This window comes from Mobula birostris, chromosome 8 (assembly GCF_030028105.1).
Source record: "Mobula birostris isolate sMobBir1 chromosome 8, sMobBir1.hap1, whole genome shotgun sequence".
Lineage (NCBI taxonomy): Eukaryota > Metazoa > Chordata > Chondrichthyes > Myliobatiformes > Myliobatidae > Mobula > Mobula birostris.
The window spans coordinates 170,269,217-170,292,749 of NC_092377.1; the positions used below are offsets into that span (position 1 = coordinate 170,269,217).

Sequence of the window (23,533 nt, forward strand, 5' to 3'; positions counted from 1 at the left end):
TGTGAATAACATCAGCAAGTTTGCTGATGGTACCAAGCTGGGTGGCAGTGTGACGTGATGAGGATGTTAGGAGAATTCAAGGTGATTTGGATAGGCTGGGTGAGTGGGCAGAAACTTGGCAGATGGCGTTTAATGTGAATAAGTGTGAGGTTATTCACTTTGTGACCAAGAACAGGAAGGCAGATTATTATCTGAATGGTGTGGAGTTAGGTAAGGGTGAAATACAAAGAGATCTAGGAGTACTTGTTCATCAGTCTCTGAAGGTGAATGAGCAAGTGCAGCAGGCAGTGAAGAAGGCTAATGGAATGTTGGCCTTTATTACAAAGGGAATTGAGTACAAGAGCAAGGAAATCCTTTTGCATTTGTACAGGGCCTTGGTGAGACCACACCTGGTGTATTGTGTGCAGTTTTGGTCTCCAGGGTTAAGGAAGGACATCCTGGCTGTGGAGGAGGTGCAGTGTAGGTTCACTAGGTTAATTCCTGGGATGTCCGGACTGTCTTACGCAGAGAGGTTAGAGAGACTGGGCTTGTACATGCTGGAATTAAGGAGATTGAGGGGGGATCTGATTGAGACATATAAGATTATTAAGGGATTGGACAAAATAGAGGCAGGAAATATGTTCCAGATGCTGGGAGAGTCCAGTACCAGAGGGCATGGTTTAAGGATAAGGGGTAGGTCATTTAGGACAGAGTTGAGGAGGAACTTCTTCTCCCAGAGAGTTGTGGAGGTGTGGAACGCGCTGCCTCAGAAGGCAGTGGAGGCCAATTCTCTGGATGCTTTCAAGAAGGAGCTAGATAGGTATCTTATGGATAGGGGAATCAAGGGTTTTGGGGACAAGGCAGGAACCAGGTATTGATAGTAGATGATCAGCCATGATCTTAGAATGGCGGTGCAGGCTCGAAGGGCTGAATGGTCTACTTCTGCACCTATTGTCTATTGTCTATATTAATTGTATCTGGTGCTCCTGGCATGGCCTCCTCTACATCAGTGAGATCTGATGTAGGGTGGGGGACTACTTTGTTGAGTACATTTTTTCTGTCCGCTACAAAAGGTGGGATTTCCCAGTAGCAAATCATTTCAAATCAACATCCCATATCCATTCCGAGATGTTGGTCCATGGCCTCCTCTACTACCACAATGAAACCATGCTCAGGTTGGAGGAGCAACATCTGGTATTTCATCTGGGTAGCCACCAGCCTGATGGCACAAACATCAATTTCTCTGATTTACAGTCATTTCTCTCCCCTTCACTCTTGTCTCTTTTTCCATTCCCCATTCTGACACCCCTCTCACCCTTTCTCTTCTGTCCTGCCATCACTTCCCTCTGGCGTCCCTTCTTTCCTTTCTTCAATTGTCTACTGTCATGTCCTATCAGATTTCTTCTTTGGCCCTTTACCTCTTCTACTCATTAACTTCCAGCTCTTACTTCGCTACTCCCCTTCCCCCCCACCTATCACCTGCCAGCTTGTACTCCCTCCCCTCCTTCACCTAATTTTGGTTTCTTCTTAATTCTATTCCAGTCCTGATGAAAGGTCTCGGCCTGAAACATCAACTGTTTATTTCTCTTCACAGATGCTGCCTGACCTGCTTGAGTTCCTCCAGCATGTTGTGAATGTTGCTCAGGGTTTCCAGCATCTGCAGAGTCTCTTGTGTGTCGGTCTTGAGTTATGTTCAGGTCCGGTTTATTAATAGAACTGGAGCAACTGTTACCCTCAACTGAATTGTACATTACCAAAAGTGTCCATTTCATCAAATGTATCCATTTCATTTTATTGAATGTTGGCATTTTTTTTTCAGGGAAACAGAGATGAAGGAAATTATGTTGATGAGCAGCTAGCGAAGAAGGATGCACAGGTCGGTAGTGGTGTTATAGAGTCATTATATCTCTTACATGGCCAGACCCATAGCTAGCTATTGCTTCAGAACAGGTATGAGTATCTGGAGACCCTCGCCATGTATTTCATCAACATTTTAAGATTAAGCTTGAAGATGAGACCCCCCGCCCCCCATTATGCCCTCTCTGTGTGAGGTCACTGTGCTGCTGTGATATTATCTCTGATTACTACTGCAATTCCTTTCCCCGTCTTACTCACTCTCTTATCTCTGAAACATTGAACATTTTGTTAAATACTTTGGTAAAATTTATACAGAATACATTAAACATATTACCCTTATTAACCCTTAATATTATATCTTTAATTCAAATTGGTTGTATCTAATCTCATAGGAAATGAATATTATCTGTCCTTGATTGTGCTTTTTCAATGATTTTATGCAAGTTGAACTATATAGTGTGAATTTTATAATATTTCTTTACCACCAATATTGGGCTAACTGTCCTGTTAATATCTGAACTATCACTTTATTTATCAACAATGAAGTATCAGCACTCTTTCAATTTTGAGACTTTGCCAAGAGAAAATGGAAAAATCCTGGTCAAGGATTTCATTATTCCTCTCTCGTTCCTTTAGACCCTAAAAGAGATTTTCTCAGCCCTGATAATTAACTATCATTTAACCATGTTCCTTGTACTATAAAGGTTTCAAATCACCAAGTAATTCTAATTTTAATTTATGATTTAAAAATTGAATTTGTAAAATACCTTGCTACCTACAGCGATTCACAGACATCTGAACGAAGGGGCTTCCAATGTGGTTTTTATGTGTGGGTTCCAATTCACCAGAGTCTAATTCTGGTTTTGGATGTTGTTTGTGGTTAATCGAGTGATTACTGAAATTTATTTCAAACTCTGTGTAACCTGAATTTGTTTTGTCTTTCCCCGTGTAGTCACTGTATGATGCTGGGGAGAAAAGGTGGGGAACAGATGAAGTTGCGTTCCTGAGCATTCTTTGTACCAGGAACCCATTGCATCTGAGAAAAGGTAAGGGGTGTCTGGTTCAACTACTGAACGCTACCCGTTCAACATTCTGGATTGAGACATCTTTAGGTTTTTCTTAAGACCATGTCACCAATTTTGTTTTTAAAAACTGTGCAGTCATTTCTGTATCACTGAGCCATGTATGTGCAATGTGCTTCAGAAATTCATGGGGTCCAATCCCGTGCCTGACAAATGAACATTAGATTGGGGTTAACATGGCAACACTGAGGACATACTGTGAGGTTAGAACTGATACCTTTCAAAATAAATGATAAACAAGTGCCCTTCTGCCCTTTTAGATACACTTTAAAGAATCCAATGATATTTTTTCTTTTCAAAAAGTGCTTTGTGTCCTTGCCACTGTTGAGACCATAAGACATGGGAGCAGAATTAGGCTATTTGGTCTCTCGAGTCTGCTGCACCATTTAATCATGGCTGATCCTTTTTTCCCTCCTCAGCCCAACCCCCCAGCCTTCCCCCATAACCTTTGTTGATGCGGAGAATTATAGACCGGTTAGCCTAACGTCGGTGGTGGGGAAACTGCTGGAGTCAGTTATCAAAGATGTGATAACAGCCCATTTGGAAAGCAGTGAAACCATCGGACAAAGTCAGCGTGGATTTGTGAAAGGAAAATCATGTCTGACGAATCTCATAGAATTTTTTGAGGATGTAACTAGTAGAGTGGATAGGGGAGAACCAGTGGATGTGGTATATTTGGATTTTCAAAAGGCTTTTGACAAGGTCCCACACAGGAGATTAGTGTGCAAACTTAAAGCACACGGTATTGGGGGTAAGGTATTGATGTGGATAGAGAATTGGTTAGCAGACAGGAAGCAAAGAGTAGGAATAAACGGGACCTTTTCAGAATGGCAGGCAGTGACTAGTGGGGTACCGCAAGGCTCAGTGCTGGGACCCCAGTTGTTTACAATATATATCAATGACTTGGATGAGGGAATTAAATGCAGCATCTCCAAGATTGCGGATGACACGAAGCTGGGCGGCAGTGTTAGCTGTGAGGAGGATGCTAAGAGGATGCAGCGTGACTTGGATAGGTTGGATGAGTGGGCAAATTCATGGCAGATGCAATTTAATGTGGATAAATGTGAAGTTATCCACTTTGGTGGCAAAAATAGGAAAACAGATTATTATCTGAATGGTGGCCGATTAGGAAAAGGGGAGGTGCAACAAGACCTGGGTGTCATTATACACCAGTCATTGAAAGTGGGCATGCAGGTACAGCAGGCGGTGAAAAAGGCGAATGGTATGCTGGCATTTATAGTGAGAGGATTTGAGTACAGGAGCAGGGAGGTACTACTGCAGTTGTACAAGGCCTTGGTGAGACCACACCTGGAGTATTGTGTGCAGTTTTGGTCCCCTAATCTGAGGAAAGACATCCTTGCCATAGAGGGAGTACAAAGAAGGTTCACCAGATTGATTCCTGGGATGGCAGGACTTTCATATGAAGAAAGACTGGATGAACTAGGCTTGTACTCATTGGAATTTAGAAGATTGAGGGGGGATCTGATTGAAACGTATAAAATCCTAAAGGGATTGGACAGGCTAGATGCAGGAAGATTGATCCCGATGTTGGGGACGTCCAGAACGAGGGTCACAGTTTGAGGATAAGGGGGAAGCCATTTAGGACTGAGATTAGGAAAAACTTCTTCACACAGAGAGTGGTGAATCTGTGGAATTCTCTGCCACAGGAAATAGTTGAGGCCAGTTCATTGGCTATATTTAAGAGGGAGTTAGATATGGCCCTTGTGGCTACGGGGATCAGTGGGTATGGAGGGAAGGCTGGTGCAGGGTTCTGAGTTGGATGATCAGCCATGATCATAATAAATGGCGGTGCAGGCTCAAAGGGCCGAATGGTCTACTCCTGCACCTATTTTCTATGTTTCTATCCTTTTAAATTCCAGTAAGTACAGACCCAGAGCCATCAAATTCCTCATATGATAACCCTTTCATTCTCAGAATCATCCTTGTGAACTTCCTCTGAACCCTCTCTAATACCAACATTTCTTTTCTTAGACGAAGAACCCAAAACTGTTCACAATACTCAAGGTGAGGCCTCACCAGTGCCTTATAAAGCCTCAGCATCACCTCCCTGATCTTGTATTCTAGACCTCTTGAAATCAATGTCAACATTGCATTTGCCTTCCTCACCACCGACTCAACCTGCAAGTTAACCTTTAGGGTGTTCTGCACAAGGACTCCCAAGTCCCTTTGCATCTCAGATTTTTGGATTTTCTCCCTGCTTTAAAAAATAGTCTGCACATTTAGTTCTACTACCAAAATGTATGAGCATGCATTTTCCAACATTGTATTTCATTTGCTACTTTCTTGCCCATTTGATATGCAGCATAAAAAGAAGTGGTCCTAACACCAACCCCTGTGGAAAACCACCAGTCACTGGAGCCAACCAGAAAAGGATCCTTTTGTTCCCACTCACTGCCTCCTTACCAATCAGCCAATACTCTTACCATCCCAGTAATTTTCTTGTAATACCATGGCTCTTAACTTGGTAAGCAGCCTCATGTGTGGCACTTCGTTAAAGTCCTTCTGAATGTCCAAATATACAACATCCACTGCATCCCCTTTATCTATCCTACTTGTAATCTCCTCAAAGAATTTCAACAGGTTAGTGAAGCAAGGTTTCCTCTTAAGGAAACATATTGACTTTGTCCTATCTTGTCCTGTGACTCCAAGTACTCCATAACCTTATCCTTAACAATTAGCTGTAACATCTTCCCAACCACTGAGATCAGGCTAACCAGTCTATAATTTTCTTGCTACTGCCTTCCTCCTTTCTTAAAGAGTGGGGTGACACTTGCAGTTTTCTAGTCCTCTGGCACCATGCCAGAGTCCAATGATTTTTGAAAGATTATTAGTAATGCCTCCACAATCTCTACTGCTACCTCTTTCAGAAACATGGGGTGCAGTTCATCTGGTCTGGGTGACTTGTGTACCCTTAGGTCTTTCAGCTTTTTGAGCACCTTCTCTCTTGTAACAGTAACTGCACTCACTTCTCTTCCTTCACACATTACAACATCTGGCACACCGCTGGTATCTTCCTCAGTAAAGACTGATGCAAAATACTCACTAATTCATCTGCCATCTTCTTGTCTCCTGCTTTTATTGCTCTGGCCTCATTTTCTAGTGATCCTATATCCACTCTCATCTCTTTTATTCTTTTACATTCTTGAAAAAGCTTTGACTATCCACTTTGATGTTGTTTGCTGGATTGCTTTCATATTTCATCTTTTCCCTCCTAATGATTCTTTTAATTGCTTCTGTAGGTTATAAAAGTTTCCCAACACTCTATCTTCCCACTAATTTTTGCTTTGTTGTATGCCCCTCTTTTGCTTTTACTTTAGCTTTGACTTCCCTCATCAGCCGTGGTTGTACTCTTTAGCTATTTGAGTATTTCTTTATCTTTGGAATACATCTATCCTGCACCTTCCACATTTTTCCCAGAAACTCTAGTCTTTGCTGCTCTGCTATCATCCCTGCCAGCATCTCCTTCCAATTTACTTTGGGCAACTCCTCTCTCATACTATCATAATTTCCTTTAATCCACTGAAATACCACTACGTCAGACTTTACTCTCTCCCTATCAAATTTCAAGTTGAACTCAAATCATATTGAGATCATTTGCTCCTAAGGGTTCCTTTACCTTAAGCTCCCTAACTGCCCCAGTTTAATTACATAACTCTCAATCCAATATAGCTGACCCCCTTGTAGACTCAATGATGAACTGATCTAAAAAGCCATCTCACAGGCATTCAACAAACTCATTTCTTGTAGTCTGTGCAGAGAGATCTAACACTTTGAGTACTGTATTTGCTACCCTTTTTGATTCTCATCACTAATGCGCTGATTCTCAACCTGCTGGTTGCAATTTTGTCGTATCATCTGAATGCACGCTATATTTGCTTTTTTTTTTAAACCATCCATCCTATCCTGAGTCCCTTCGCTCTGGTTCCCACCCCCTGCCAAATTAGTTTAAATCCTCCTCAACAGCTCTAACACACCTGCCTGCGTGAATATTGGTCCCCCTCCGGTTCAGGTGCAACCCATCACTTTGGTACAGTGCATACCACTCCCAGAAGAAATCCCAATGATCCAAGAACCTGAAGCCCTGCCCCCTGCACCAGCCTCTCAGCCACTCACTTATCGCTAAATCATCCTGTTTCTACCCTCTCTGGTGCATGTCACAGGTAGCAATCCAGAAATTACTACCCTGGAGGTCCTGTTTCTGAACTTCCTGCTTAGCTCTCTCAATTCACTCTTCAGGACCTCTTTGCTTCTCCTTCCTATGTCATTGGTACCAATATGTACCAAGATATCTGGCTGTCTTCCTCCCCCTCCAAATTACTGTGGATACTATCTGAGATGTCCCAGACCCTGGCAACTGGGAGGCAACAGACAATCCAGGTGTCCCTTTCATCTCCACAGAATGTCCTGTCAGCTCTGGACATGTTGGCATTCCATACAGTGCATGGCTAGTTGCTTGATCTGCTGTGCCATCTCAGGCGACCAGACAAAGCTTCAAGCCAATGCTTTCATTTTGACCACACCTAAATGACTGGCATGTAGCTCCTCCAACACTTTAGCTCTCAGCATGGATAGTACAAAAACTCTCAATCCCCACATAAGGCAAACCCCGACGAGGGCAAGTTTATGTCGGTGCTGGTAAAAATAGGGGAACTGGAATTTCTGCTGCACGTCCCAAGCATTTTAAGTTGCCATGTAGACCTGAGACAGTGTGGAGTCTTTTCTGTTTTCCCTTTGGATCATCAATGCCATAATAGAGAGACTTTCTATTTATATTAGGGAGAATACATCAAGAGGAGTGTTCTCTTTTGTAAATTTCCTTTTCCAAAGGTAAATGGGACAATCCATCAGCATTTCCATGATTGATCGCTTAAATTCAATCTTGTTTTTGTGTCCTCCAAGGACCAGAGCCCATCTCTGCATTCATATTGTTGAAGTTAGTGGAATATTTATCTGTGGATTGAAAATAGACATGAGTGGTTGATGATCAGTAATGAGGGTAAACTCTTCCATACTAGGTGAAATGTTTTATACCTCTAACCAGACTCAAGGCCTCTGTCAATCACAAATGTCACCATTTCATTTGTCTTTTTGAAAGCCACTTCACACTGCTTCGTTCATTGCCATTTCTTCCCAATCTGTAGTAATGAGTTCAAGGGATGGAGCACAGTTCAAGTTTAATTGTCATTCAACCATACATGAATACAGCCAAATGAAATAACATTATTCTGGGGCCAAGGTGCAAAACATAGTACCAACAGTCATACACAGCACAAGGCACATACAGCACATATAAAATATCAGTAAAATACAGTCACACAAAGAAAAATGGAGTCCAAGACCCCGAGTCCATGAATGTTGCAGCAGTTCGCAGTCAATCACAATACGGCTTTTCTTCTGCCGATAGAACACTGGAGCCTGCTCCAACTCCAGCTTGGACACCGCACCACACTGCTCCCAGCATTCTGGTGAAGTATACCAACTCCAACACCTCTCTCCTGGGTGGCTATGAATAGGTGACACTGGGGCTTGAGGTGTAGTCCTCACAACAACTGAGGCCACATCACTCCCCTACTGTATGTCAATAAATCAGTGAATCGGAATTGTAGCATTCCACATTAACAGTGTCCAACAGGGTTTTGCAATCATGAGCAAAGTGACTAAGATGATCATTCACTGTTAGACTGCACACTGTCTTCACACACCAACTCCTCCAAGGCCTCTCTGACGCAGGCACCAAGTCCTGCTCCTTCAGTTTCTCCACCAACAAACAACTCGCTGATGGGGTAGGCGTGCAGAACTTTTAAGTTCTTAATGTCCAGCAGGGTCTTATGATCATAAAAAAAAAATACATTTGCAGAAGACAATAACACCTTTGGTTGGCCCCATAGTAGCTACTGTGACTGTGCACTTTGCCATCTTGCTGGTAGGAACCTGTATAGTAATTGACAAATCTTAAAAAGGTCTGCAACTGTGACACGTCCTTTGGCCTTTGAGCATCCATGATGTACAGGTGCGACCACAATGAGTGATTTTTGATTTAAAAATTTCACACTTGTTACATCTTACTTTGAGCCCATAATCTTCTAATCGTTATAACACAGTCATGAGATTTTGGAAATGTTCCTTGACATCCTTGCTGATAATGCTGATTGCCTGGGTAGTCATGCAACACCTTGTACGTAGCATTCTGCTGGAGCGCAGGTCCAGATGCTACTCCAAAAATAAGCCTATAATAGAGATAAACCCCTTTCTGAGTGTTTATGGTGAGAAACACATTGGACTCTTCTATCTCCGGTAGGCCTCAACTAAATCCACTTTGCTGACGTGATTCCTTCCAGAAAAGTTTGCAAAGGTGCCATCCATCTTGGCAAAGGGTATTGATGTACTTCCACTACTGGGTTGATTACCACAGATCCTGACAGACCCATCCTTCTTGGCTACAAGGACTGGTGGCGTTGCCCATGGACTCCACTCAACCTTGGAAAGAATTCCTTCGGCCTCCATGCCATCTAGCACATTGGCTACTTTATCGCAGATGGTATAAGGAATCGGATGAGATTGGAAAACCTTGGTGTGACATTTTCATTTAACACTACTTTATTCTTGATGTGTTTGAATTTTTCCAATGCCATACTGTGGCATCATTTAGTACCTTTCTTAATTTGCTCTCAGTTGACTCTAATGCAGGGGATGCGACATGCAGATAGTATATATATCTCCAATCAAATGACAGTTTTCTGAGCCAAACATGTCCCCACAATGCTGGCCCTCCTGTTTTTACTACACACAAGCCCGAGGTGGCTTGTTGGCTGTTGTATTTCACTGTTACGAATGTCATTCCCACAGTCATTAGGTTTCTCCAGTATAAGTTCTTGGATAGATATTTGCAGGCTTCAGTCAATATTTTTGAAATGCAATTCAAATTCATGTTGTGGCACGGGTTGGTGTCCGATTCCATTTTAATTAATTTGCCATTCATTTCTGGCATTGGCCAAACTGATTGTCTCGTGTAAGAGAAAATCTGCAGATGCTGGAAATCCAAGCAGTACACACAAAACTTAGCAGGCTAGGCAGCATCAATGGAAGAAAGTACAGTTGAGGTTTTGGGCCGAAACCCTTTGGCAGGACTGGAGAAGAAAAGCTGAGGAGTAGATTTGAAAGGTAGGGGAAGGGGAGAGAGAAACGCCAAGTGATAGGTGAAACTTGGAGGGGGAGGGATGAAGCAAAGTGCTAGGAAGTTGATTGGTGAAAACATAGAACATAGAATAGTACAGCACAGTACAGGCCCTTCGGCCCACAATGTTGTGCCGACTCTCAAACCCTGCCTCCCATATAAGACCCCACCTTAAATTCCTCCATATACCTGTCTAGTAGTCTCTTAAACTTCACAAGTGTATCTGCCTCCACCACTGACTCAGGCAGTGCATTCCACGCACCAACCACTCTGAGTAAAAAACCTTCCTCTAATATCCCCCTTGAACTTCCCACCCCTTACCTTAAAGCCATGTCCTCTTGTATTGAGCAGTGGTGCCCTGGGGAAGAGGCGCTGGCTATCCACTCTATCTATTCCTCTTATTATCTTGTATACCTCTATCATGTCTCCTCTCATCCTCCTTCTCTCCAAAAAGTAAATCCTTAGCTCCCTAAAGAGTAAGGAGACCGAAGGATATGGAAGAAAAAAAGGGAGAGGAGCACCAGAGGGAGGGATGGACAGGCAAGGAGATAACATGAGAGAGGAACAAGGGGATAGTAAATGATGAAGGAGGGGTGGAGGCATTCCTGGAAGTTTGAGAAATCAATGTTCATGCCATCAAGTTGGAGGCTACCCAAACGGGATATAAGGTGTTGTTCTTCCAACCTCAGGGTGGCCTTATCCCGACAGTGGAGGAGGCAATGGATGGACATATCGGAAAGGGAATGGGAAGTCGAATTAAAATGGGTGGCCACTGGGAGATCCTGCTTGCTCTGGCAGATGGAGCGTAATGCTCGGTGAAGCAGTCTCCCAACCTACATCGGGTCTCACCGATATACAAGAGGCCACACCAGGAGCACCGAACATAGTATATGACCCAAACAGACTCGCAGGTGAAATATCGCCTCACCTGGAAGAACTGTTTGGGACCCTGAATGGTAGTGAGGGAGGAGGTGTAGCAGCGGGTGTAGCATTTGTTTGGCTTGCAAGGGTAAGTGCCAGGAGGGAGATCAGTGGGGAGGAACGAATGGACAACGGAGTTGCGTAGGGAGGGATCCCTGCGGAAAGCAGAAAGTGTGGCGGGGGGGTAAGGGTCAGATATGTTTGGTGGTGGGATCCAGCTGGAGGTGGCAGAGGTTTCGGAGAATTATGTGCTGGACGCGGAGGCTGGTGGGGTGGTAGGTGAGGACAGGAGGAACCCTATCCCTGGTAGCGTGGAAGGAGGGTGGGGTGAGAGCAGGCGTGCATGAAATGGAAGAGATGTGGTTGAGGGCAGCATTGATGGTGGAGGAAGAAAAGTCCCTTTCTTTGAAAAAGGAGGACATCTCCTTCATACTAGGAAGAAAAGCCTCATTCTGAGAGCAAATATGGCAGATTCTGAGGAATTGAGAGAATGGGGATGACGTTTTTACAAGTAGCAGGGTGGGACGAGGTATCATCCAGGTAGTTATAATTGATATCAGTGGATAAGCTGTCTTCAGAGATAAAGACAGTGAGATCAAGAAAGGGAAGGGAAGTGTTGGAAATGGACCAGGTGAATCTGAGGGCAGGGTGGAAGTTGGAGGCAAAGTGGATGAAATCGATGAGTTCAGCATGGGTGCAGGAAGCAGCACCAATATAGTCATCGATGTAGTATAGGAAGAGTGCGGGACGGTCACCAGTGTAGGCTTGGAACATAGACTGTCCACGTAGTCAAAAAACAGGTAGGCGTAGCTGGGACCCATGTGAGTGCCCATGGCTACCCTTTTTGTTTGAAGGAGGTGGGAGGATAGTGGTGGTGGAGGAGAACTGGCTGGGGTCTGGTGTCCAGAAATACAGGGAGAGCTCTGAGGCCTTCCTGGTGAGGGATGGAGGTGTATAGGGACTGGACATCCATAGTAAAAATAAGATGATGTGGGCCAGGAAACCTGAAATCCTTGAAAAGATCAAAAGCATGTGAGGCGTCACGGATGTAGGTGGGAAGGAACTGAACTGGGGGGATAAAATAGAGTCAAGGTATGCAGCTATGAGTTCAGTGGAGCAGGAACAAGCTGAAACAATGGCTCAACCTGGACAAGCAGGTTTGTGGATTTTGGTTAGGAGGTAGAAATTGGTGGTGTGGGGTGCGGGAACTATGAGGTTGGTGGCAGTAGATGGGAGATCCCTGGAGTCAATATGGTTGGTGATGGTGTGGGAGACTGCATTGGTGCTGCTTCTTGTACCCATGCTGAACTCGTCAATTTCATCCACTTTGCCTCCAACTTCCACCCTGCCCTCATTTCACCATGTCCATTTCCGACATTTCCCTTCCCTTTCTCGATCTCACTGTCTCTATCTCTGGAGGCAGCTTATCCACCGATGTCTATTATAAACCAACAGATTTTCACAGCTACCTGGGCAATACCTCATCCCATCCTGCTGCTTGTAAAAATACCAACCCCCTTCTTTCAATTCCTCCGACTCTGCCGCATCTGCTCTCAGGATGAGGCTTTTCATTCTAGAGGAGAGGAGATGCACTCTTTTTTCAAAGAAAGGGGCTTCCCTTCCTCCACCATCAACACTACCCTTCACACACGTCTGCTCTTACCCCACCCTCCTGCCGCGCTACCAGGGATAGGGTTCCTCTTGTCCTCACCTACCACCTCACCAGACTCCGCGTCCAGCACAGAATTCTCCGAAACTTCCGCCACCTCCAACTGGATCCCACCACCAAACACATCTTTCCCTCCCCCCCCCCCCCAATTTCTGCTTTCCACAGGGATCGCTCCCTAAGGGACTCCCTTGTCCATTCATCCCTCCCCACTGATCTCCCTCCTGGCACTTATCCTTGCAAGCAGATCAAGTGCTTCACGTACCCTTACACCTCTGCCCTCACTACCATTCAGGGCCTCAAAGAGTCCTTCCAGGTGAGGCGACACTTCACCTGTGAGTCTGTTGGGGTCGTCTACTGTGTTTGGTGCTCCTGGTGTGGCCTCTTGTATATCGGTGAGACTCGATGTAGATTTGGAGAACACATCACTGAGCATCTATGCTCCGTCCGCCAGAACAAGCGGGATCTCCCAATGGTCACCCATTACAATTCCACTTCCTATTCCTATCCTGATATGTCCATTATCATTGTCGGGATAAGGCCACCCTGAGGTTGGAGGAACAACACCTTGTATTCCATTTTGGTAGCCTCCAACCTGATGGCATGAACATCAATTTCTCAAACTTCCCGCAGTTCCTCCCTTTCCCTCCTCCCCCCCACACCATTTCCCATCCCCTTGCCCCCCTCTCATGTTATCTCCTTGCCCACCCATTGCCTCCCTCTGGTGCTTCTCCGCACCCCCCCCCCATTTTTCTTTCTTCCATGGCCTTATGTCTCTTTCATCAGTTAATTTCCTATCTCTTTGCTTCACCCCTCCCCCTCGAAGTTTCACCTATCATCTGGTGATTCTCTGTCCCCTCCCACACCTTTCAAATCTACTCCTCAGCTTTAACTCTCCGGTTCTGCCAAAGGGCTTCGGCCCAAAACATTGACTGTGCTTTCTTCCATAGGTGCTGCCTGGCCTGCTGAGTTCCTCCAGCATTTTGTGTATGTTGCTTGTCTCATGTCGGTTTTCACACTGTAAATCTTAAGGTTACACAGTCCTGTGTCACTCTGTCAGCTCTCATCATAATTAGATTTTTCATTAATAGTATGCAGATTAGTGCACTTTTTGAAACTGGACTTTATCTTTTTCTCTTCACTAAGCAATCCATTTTTTTGTCTACCTGACATGCAGAAAATGTAACAAAGTAGGACACATACAAAGAGCAAGTTTCATCTTTAAATCTGCATTGGTCTGGTGTATGTGAACCTGTGCCATAACGGTAACATTATTTGTTTAGCCAGGCCATTTTCTGTTGAGATGTTGTAATTTTGTTAACACTGATTTTCATTCCTGACCGTAACCCAATTGCATCTCTGATTGTGGTTTCCATTAATACAGCAATTTCAGCTGCTCTTTTAAATGTGAGTTGTGCTTCAGTTAGGAGCCATTTTTGAATGTTTTCTTGTAAGATTCCACAAACTAAACAATCTCTCAGTGCATCATTAAGCTCATTAATGAACTTGGCAATCTCTTCTGTTCAGCCATGTACACTGAAATGGACTCCCCTTCCTTCATTCCACCTTTTGAAACCTAAAGCATTCTACAATCAACAGTGATTTCAATTCTAAATGTTCCTGCATTACTTTCACAATATCAGCAAAGCTCATTTTGGCTGGTTTGTTTGCAGCAAATGAACTTCTAAGCAAACTGTATGCTCTTCCACCCATTACACTCAGCAAAGCTGGTGTTTATTTCTTATTGGCTATTCATTTGCTTCAAAATGCTTCTCAATTTGTGCAGTATACAATATCCGGTTATCTCTTATGTAGTCAAACACGTCTATCTTTCTGATGTAGCCAGCCTTTTCTGCTTTCTTTAAATACATGATTATTGTCACCTCGTTCTCACTGTTTATGGACCCGTGAATTTTGTTCATTTTTTTTAACTCTCTATCTCTATCCCTTCCCAAAGAAGCACATGCTGTACTCTGTTTTTTACTTGACCATTTTTCTCTTCCTTTTGTGAAGAAACAAACATGTTACGCTTTTTGTTTTAACTTGAATGTCTCGCTGCACTTTGTAATGTTCCATTCAGCTAGGTCTTCTAAGATCTAGTAACAAACTACAACAAATTCAAAGGATCAAATTGCAGTTGTGTTTATTACTTGCAAGGAACATCTACCTCCATCCGTTAAGTTGGTAGGTAACTTCAGTCTTGTAGCCCAAAACAAACCACTTTTATAGAGACCAGTAATTAGGTTGTTCCATCCCATAATGGTGTTCCTCTGTTATTTGCATCTGTCTCTGGTTCCTGGCATCTACTCTTCAATCAGTCCATTTGACTTTTGAGGCTTCTTTCCCCTTGACAGCTATGTCCTATTTTTCTGTTGTCAAAACATTCCTTATCATAAATACATCCCTCTCCCCACCATAAAACACACACAAAATTCTTGTAAGCCTCTCTCCAAACAAAACAAACCAGCATAGCACTCTGGGATCACACAGGTTCCATTTTGTCACATTACATTTTACAAAACTGTAAATTCATTCTGAAATATTAAATATAAAATTCTATCCACTGTTTTGCCATTTGGTCAGATTATGACCAATCTTCTACCTCTGTGGTGCTACCTTCCAATATCCTAACCAACACCTCCACAAAAAGCAATGTGAAGCTCATCTGTTTTGGTAACATTATTTGAGAGATGAGTATTGACTGGGTCAAGGCAGACAATTGAGTAATATAGAATTCTTCTTTCTTTAGGCATCTGTTAGTCTCGTGAGACCATGGATTTGCGCCTTGGCTAGGTTGTATGGAAGACTGGCAGTTGCCCATGCTGCAAGCCTCCCCTCTCCACGCCACTGATGTTGTGCAAGGGAAGGGCACTAGGGCCGATACAGCTTGGCACCAGTGTCGTCGCAGAGCAATGTGTGATTAAGTGCCTTGCACAAGGACACAACACACTGCCTCAGCTGAGGTTCGAACTAATGACCTTTGGTTCATTAGACCAACGCCTTAACCACTTGGCCACGCACCAACACACAATATAGAATTAGTGAGCCCCTAACGGTGTACAAGTAGTGAAAAGAGAAGCAATTGTACACCTGACCAGAGTAATAGAGAATGGTCTCTGGTGCTGTACAAACCAGGAATTTATTGGACGTATTAATTTTGCTTGTTATCACCAAAGTGTGTATTCTCTCTTTAAACAGTATTTGAAGAGTACAAGAAGATTGCTAAAAAGGACATTGAGGCCAGCATTAAGGGAGAGATGTCAGGCAGCTTGGAAGATGCTTTACTGGCAATTGGTGAGTTCAGTACCATGCTTTCCCAACCCCTTCTCAGCATGCAGTTTCCTCTGGAATAACTAACTTCTAATCCTCTCTTCCAGTGAAAAACATGAAGAGCCAACCTGCTTACTTTGCTGAGAGGCTATACAACTCCATGAAGGTAAATTAACTGCAAATGTAAAGTCCATTGGTAATCGCTCCTGTGGAGATTTTGTGATGTACTTCTGGCAATGGCTGTAGCTGGTTGAGCAAGAGGAGACAGTCTGGCTTTTGGATTTATTCTCCTTAACCCATTTCAATTGCTGAGACAAAAAGTAGTTAATCAACATGTGCTCAAATCAGAAGCCCAAGAAATTCTGCAGATGCTGGAAATCCAGAGGAACACATTTAAAATGCTGGAGCAACTCAGCAGCCCAGGCAGCATTTATGGAGGGGGGAAATAAAGAGTTAATACTTCGGGCTGAGACCCTTCCTCAGTCCTGAGCTGCTGAGTTCCTCCAGCATTTTCTGTCTGTTGCTCTGAACTCCAATCAGTATCAGATTTTGACTCTAGTCTAAGTAAGATCAACAATTTCAGATCATATTTTCTCATTTTCATTTCCAGCTGCAGTTATTTTTCCATTCCCTGCAAGACCCAGAACTAGTTTAGTTTCCTTGCACCCTACTGTTGCCTTTGCTAATCCCAGGTTGTTGAGATGGCACTACTTGTTCAGCCATGATCTCCAATACAAACCATACACTTGTTGATCCCTTGAACTGCATCATGGGGAGGAGAGTACTAAATGTCCCTTGATATATTACAGTAGGATCTAACTGGTGCTGCCTGCCAAGATACTGGGAGATGAGATCTTCCTGCTGGTGCCCTGTGTTTAAGATAAAGCAAGGGCAGGTCATTTTTCCTCTACCCACTGATGTACATACCACTCAATCGATCATAGCTGAGTCTGTCTCTCAGTGCCACCTTCTCTGACACTAACCTTCCCCTTCCCCATTCTTCCCCACCCATCACCTGCAAGGTCTTGCTCCACTCACTTTGCTTCATCTTTTTATCCTGGCCATCTCCCCTCTATCGGTCAGTTCAGAAGAGCCTGCACCCAAAACCTTTAGATAGAGTCAGGCATAAAGATCTTGCTGAGTTGTCAATGTAGCGTTACAATTTTTATTTAATATTTCTTGTGTTTATTTAGTGAACTGGGAACGAAACTTTAAAGGCTGAATGCATTTTCTGTTAGTGTCAAGATTATATATGCCCCCAGATATGGAAATCTGTGTGATAGGAGATAAATAGAAAGGCAGTCTACTCCTTGCAATACCAAAGTTTTGCCTTGTGTAGTTGATGCATAAAATGCTTTTCACAGGAAAATACACTACCTGCAGACGTTCCTCTAGTGTTTCTCTGCATGGAGAATTGGGAGCCAATATTGCTCAAACAAAGATAATTTGCTGCTAATTCCTTGAGAAATAATTTCAGATGCCTTAACACAAACTTTCCATATAATCATAAATCAAACACATTTAATATTAAGGCATCACAATAACTCCTGTGGCAAAGGTTCCTCAGTGTCCTTATAAAATATGTGAGTTTTGGAAATCATTTTTGATTTGACAATTACATTGTAGACTTAGTAACTTTGATTTTTTTTTTGTGAAGAGACAATGATTGGTGTAAGTACCATTTTGCTAAGTACTTACAGACAATTAAGATCATTCTTTTTTGTCACTTTCATCATCATGCCTCCGTCTGTCTAAGTAGAGAATGGATGCTCCCGTGCCGGGGCACAGACCTGGGCGATAAATATGGAGATCCTGGGCTACCCAGACATCAAGGTCTCCCTCTCAGCCTTGCGGATGTGGTTCAAAGGAGTGCAAAGCAGTACATTTGGCATCAGCTTGGCTGCAGGAGCTGCTGGGAGGTGACGTGATATGTCATCCAACCACCTTAGGGGCTCCACTCCAGATTTGTGTAGGGTTTACTCCTTAGCCTTCTCTTCTCCCGAAGATACCCACATGGCAGTGGGATCCGTAACTCTGGATAGGGGCCCATACCGGGTACTGTCAGCCAGAGCCAGCTGAGCCCGGGACTCGTGTAAGGCCGGGTCGTCACACCCTGTGGTAGTGACATATCACTTTAGTATCAGAAACTTGCACATTGCAGATCATAGTTAATAACTAATTGTTTTTGTATTAAAGGACAAGAAACCACAGAGCATGCAAGTAATGATATATTCACTGTCACACAAATCCAGACTGCTGCAGCATATTGACTAAAACTACCTTATCTAATGTACCATAATCTCTCAGAATCGCATTTATTATCATTGACTTGTATCGAGTCATACAACACCACAGCATTGAAACAGGTCATTTGACCTATCCAGTCTGTGTGAAATGTTACTCTGCCTAGTTCCATTAGCCTGCACTTGTACCATCACTATCTGTACCCCTCCCATCTATGTACCTATCCAAACTTCTCTTAAATGTTGCAATTGAACTCACATCCACCGACAACTTGTCCCACTTTTGCAGCACCATCTGAGTGAAGAAGTTTCCCCTTAAATATTTCACCTTTCACCCTTAACCTATGACCTCTAGTCCAAATCTCACCCAACCTCTGGGTTGAGGCCTGCAACCCAAAGTTGTAATGAAGATTAACTAGTCTAAAATTAGCCTTTTTGTCCCTAAGGAATGAAAATGAATACCTAACTACATGTTTTCTTGATTATAGGGAGTTGGTACAGAAGACAGCACTTTAATTAGGGTGATGGTATCTCGGTGTGAAATTGACATGCTGGACATTAGAGAAGCATTTCAAAGGACGTATGGAAAGTCTTTGTATTCCTTTATCAAGGTTAGTGCCCAACAATAATAGGAAGTATGTCTAAATGAAATGCACTTTTTTGATGAGTAACCAAAATTTAACTCATATGTAGCCTTTGTTTTCTATAAAATGGTGGATATTTTGCATTTGTAATTTAGTATAAGCCGAACAGAGGCTCTCATGCCTGTAATTCAGTCACTTAATGGACATAATATTTTGTATTCTCAACTTCAGACAGGATGAATTAAATGCTGTGTGACTAGGCACCGTGATATCATAACAGTTAGCATGAAAATATTATAGCTTGGGGCATTGGAGTTTGGAGTTCAACTCCGGCGCCATTCTGTAAGGATTTTCTGTATTCCTCCCCATGGATTGCGTGAGATTTCCCTTGGTCCTCCAGTTTCCTCCCACAGTCCAAAGACTCGGTGGGTTAATTGGTCATTGTAAATTAGCCCATGAGATGCTGTTCATAGACTTCAGTTCAGCATTCAACACAATCATTCCTCAGCACCTGATTGGAAAGCTGAGCCTACTGGGCCTGAACACCTCCCTCTGCAACTGGATCCTAGACTTCCTGACTGGGAGAGCTCAGTCAGTCTGGATCGGGAGCAGCATCCCCAACACCATCACACTGAGCATGGGGGCCCCCCCAGGGCTGTGTGCTCAGTCCACTGCTGTTCACTCTGCTGACCCACAACTGTGCAGCAACACACAGCTTGAATCACATCATCAAGTTCGCCGATGACACGACCATGATGGGTCTCATCAGCAAAAATGACAAGTCAGCATACAGAGACGGTGCAGCAGCTAACAGACTGGTGCAGAGCCAACAACCTGTCTCTGAATATGAACAAAACAAAAGAGATAATTGTTGACTTCAGGAGAGCACGGAGCGACCACTCTCCGCTGAACATTGACAGCTCCTCCATTGAGATCGTTAAGAGCACCAAATTTCTTTGTGTTCACCTGGCGGAGAATCTCACCTGGTCCCTCAACACCAGCTCCATAGCAAAGAAAGCCCAGCAGCATCTCTACTTTCTGCGAAGTCTGAGAAAAGTCCATCTCCCACCACCCCCCCCCATCCTCACCACATTCTACAGAGGATGTATTGAGAGCATCCTGAGCAGCTGCATCACTGCCTAGTTCGGGAATTGCATTGTCTCGGATCACAGCCCTGCAGCAGATAGTGAGGTCAGCTGAGAAGATCATCAGGGTCTCTCTTCCTGCTATTACAGATATTTACACCACACACTGCACCTGCAAAGCTAACAGTATTGTGAAGAATCCCTGGCACCCTTCACACAAACTCTTCTCCCTCCTGCCATCTGGCAAAAGGTTCTGAAGCATTCGGGCTCTCACAACCAGACTGTGCAATAGTTTCTTCCCCCAAGCCATCAGACTCCTCAATACCCAGAGTCTAGACTGACATCTACATCATTTATTATTATATTGTAATTTGTCCTCTACTGTGCCTATTGCCTTGTTTATTATTCATTGTACTGCCCTGCACTGTTTTGTGCACTTTATGTAGTCCTGTGTAGGTCTGTAGTCTAGTGCAGTTTTTATGTTGTTTTACGTAGTCCAGTGTATCCTTGTGCTGTTTCACATAGTCTAGTGTATTTTTGTGTTGTTTCATGTAGCACCATGGTCCTGGAGGAATGTTGTTTCATTTTTACTGTGCATTGCACCAGCAGCTTATGGTTGAAATGACAATAAACTTGACTTGACTTGAGGTTGTTATAGCTGGGGTTGGTAGTAGGGATAAGCTCCCATCAGCTATTAAATGGTCTGAGTGGTATGCGTCTCAAGTAGCCTCTGACAAACAAGTACAACTTCTCGCCTTCACATATGGTTTAGTTGCTACACCTGGCAAAACCATTTCTACTGACAGGAGAAGAGACAAAAGCTAGGTTATTGGCACCTTAAAGTCAGTCACTCCATGCAGATGGAGATCGTCAGCAGTGGTTGGTAGCTCATCTTGGAGAAGGAAAACTCTGATTTCTAACCTCTGCTGCCTTGCGGCTATACCCACTCATGGAGAAGGCTTCGGGAGTAAACCCGAGGGAAAATGTAGAGCTGGAGTCCATAAGGCAATTCTATGTTGAATTTACCGATGACTGACAACTCCTGTGACACCATAGGTGCAAAACTATTTTGGTCTGTACTGTTCATTTGGATTCATCAATGAGAGGAGCTGCCTGCTATGTGGGCAACAGCTTGCTCTCCATATTGTATTGCCCTGGCTTGCATATCACACAGCTGGGATGCAACATCCATGGTCGACCTCACCCAATGGTGGGCGTTAATTCCAGATCAGCAGTTATAATACATGATATATTTTTCTGTGAGGTTTTGTCAAAGAGCTATTCAGGAAGCAGAAGAGGTGGATAACAAGTTCATCTTTCAAAGATCTGGCATCCTTGTATTATAATGTCTAGTCACCCAACGGGAGCTGTGTATCCATTACTGCAGGGAGCTTCACACAAATCTCCACTTGGAGAAGGATGGTAAAAGTTGGCAGTCCAAGGTCAGGTTACACAGAGCAGCGGGCTTTGAATTCTTGGCTCATCAACACCTTTATCAAAGGGCTATGTAGTTATCCTGTCATCTAGGAAATGATGATTCAGTAGGACCATCTGATTTTGGCCTTGGAGTAAAATCTCAATTACACTACATCTACAAGTTTAAGTATGTGAAGGCAAGTGGGTGAAGAGAAGAATAGATATATTTGGAAATAGAATGGAAAACAATCATAATAGTTGATAATCACCAACTAACAATTGAACTGGGTTTGCTTAAAACTTACTAACATGATGGCTTCTTGAATATTAAGTTAATTTTCTTGGTTAGAGAAATCATTTTAAGTTAGAATTTTGTATTATGGTGTATAGTTCATAATTACATCTGTATTGATGTGTACTATTGATATACGATATTTACCACAGTTAGCATTAAGTTTGTCAGGATCTAAATCAATTTTGAAAGGCTTAGGCAATTTGGACTTATTGATTTTAAAATGCAATTCCTACTAGAGTGTTCAAATGAGAGGCTTCAAATGTACTGTGTAAATATGACTGCCTCCCTCCCCAGGATTGTGATTTGTATCAAAAATGAAATAGTAACACAGGTACAAGACACTAGAGCCTGTAGAATATTTTACACAGGTGCCTGCATCTTGCTGTGGATTTTGTGGGATTTGGTGGCCATTTTGCCCTATGCAATAACCCATAAGCAACATACACTGTTGCTACTTTATTAGGTACACTTTTGCACCTCGTTAATGCAAATACCTAATCCGTCACTCACGTGGCAGCAACTCAGTGGATAAAAAAATGCAGACATGGTCAAGAGGTTCAGTTGTTGTTCAGACCGAACATCAGAATAGGGAAGAAATGTGATCTAAGTGACTGTGACCATGGAATGATTGCTGGTGCCAGACAGGCTGATTTGAGTATCTCAGAAATTGCTGATCTCCTGGGATTTTCATGCACAACAGTCTCTAGAGTTTACAGAGAATGGCATGGGAAAGACAAAAAAAAAAATGCAGTGAGCAGCAGTTCTGTGGGTGATAATGCCCTGTTTATGAGAGGGGTCAGAAAAGAATGATCAGACTCATTCAAGCTGATAAGAAGATGATAGTGACTCAAATAACCACACATTACAGCAGTGCTATGCAGAAGAGTGCTAAGCGCACAGCAAGTCACACAGTGAAGTGAATGGGCCACAGCAGCACCTGCACCTAAGTTAGTGGCCACTGAGTCTATTTTCCACATTCAGTAGAGGCTTGATCAGGATCTAAGATTATCCTTATCAAATATTAAACTTTTTTTGTGATCTCCCGAACCTCGAGCTATAAAGTAGTACATCACAGGTATTGATGTATATATTTCTGTCTGATCAATACCTGGGTCCTGAGTTCTGGAAACCCACCATATTAGAAAGTTGGCTGACTGACAGGAGGCAAATAGTGGGAATAAAGAGGCCTTTTCTGGTTGGCTGCCAGTGAGTAGTGTGTTTCACAGGGGTCTGTGTTGGGACTGCTTTATCTTACGTTGTATGGCAAAAATTTGGACGACAGAATTGATGGCCAAGTTTGCGGATGATACAAGGATAGATGAAGGAGCAGGTAGTTTTGAGGCAGTAGAGAGGCTACAGAGGATTAGACAGATTAGGAGAATGGGGAAATGGCAAATGGAATGCAGTGTTGAGAAGTATATGGTCAGGTTCTTTGGTAGAGGAAATAAAAGGTGTGGTCTATTTTCTAAAAGGGGAGAAAATCAAAGGTGTAAATGAACTTCAAAGTCCTCTTGCAAGATTCCCTTGTTGAATCAGTGGTAAGGAATGTTAGCATTCATTTTGAGAAGACTAGAATATAAATGCAAGAATGTAATGCTGAGCTTTATAAGGAATTGGTCAAACTTTACATGGTCATCCTTGGAGATATGGGGTCCAAGTGCGGACTGGCCAGTGTACTATAAAGCCTCAACATTATCTCGTTTTTATATTCTGTTCTCCTTGAAATAAATGCCGATATTGCATTTGCTGCCATTACCAGAGGCTTGACCTGTAAATTAATCTTCTGGGCATTTGCACCTCTGATGTTGCATTTTCTGCCTATTTAGATAATAGTCCGCTCTATTGTTCCGTTTACCAAAATACATTATCATACATTTCCCAACACTGTATTCCATCTGCCACTTTTTTGCCCATTCTTCCAATTTGTCAAAGTCCTCCTG

At 43.3% G+C, this 23,533-nt stretch overlaps 1 protein-coding gene across 2 annotated transcripts in view; it reads left to right on the forward strand.

Annotated features, from left to right (window-relative positions):
• The window catches only part of LOC140201961 (annexin A4-like), a 116,555-nt gene that overhangs the window by 82,519 nt on the left and 10,503 nt on the right, over window positions 1–23,533 (forward strand). For both annotated transcript variants that reach the window (XM_072266830.1, XM_072266829.1), the window contains 5 exons: window positions 1,799–1,855; window positions 2,789–2,882; window positions 15,899–15,994; window positions 16,078–16,136; window positions 18,702–18,824. In XM_072266830.1, the coding sequence (XP_072122931.1) occupies window positions 1,799–1,855; window positions 2,789–2,882; window positions 15,899–15,994; window positions 16,078–16,136; window positions 18,702–18,824 (429 nt within the window). The remainder of the gene's footprint in view (window positions 1–1,798; window positions 1,856–2,788; window positions 2,883–15,898; window positions 15,995–16,077; window positions 16,137–18,701; window positions 18,825–23,533) is intronic.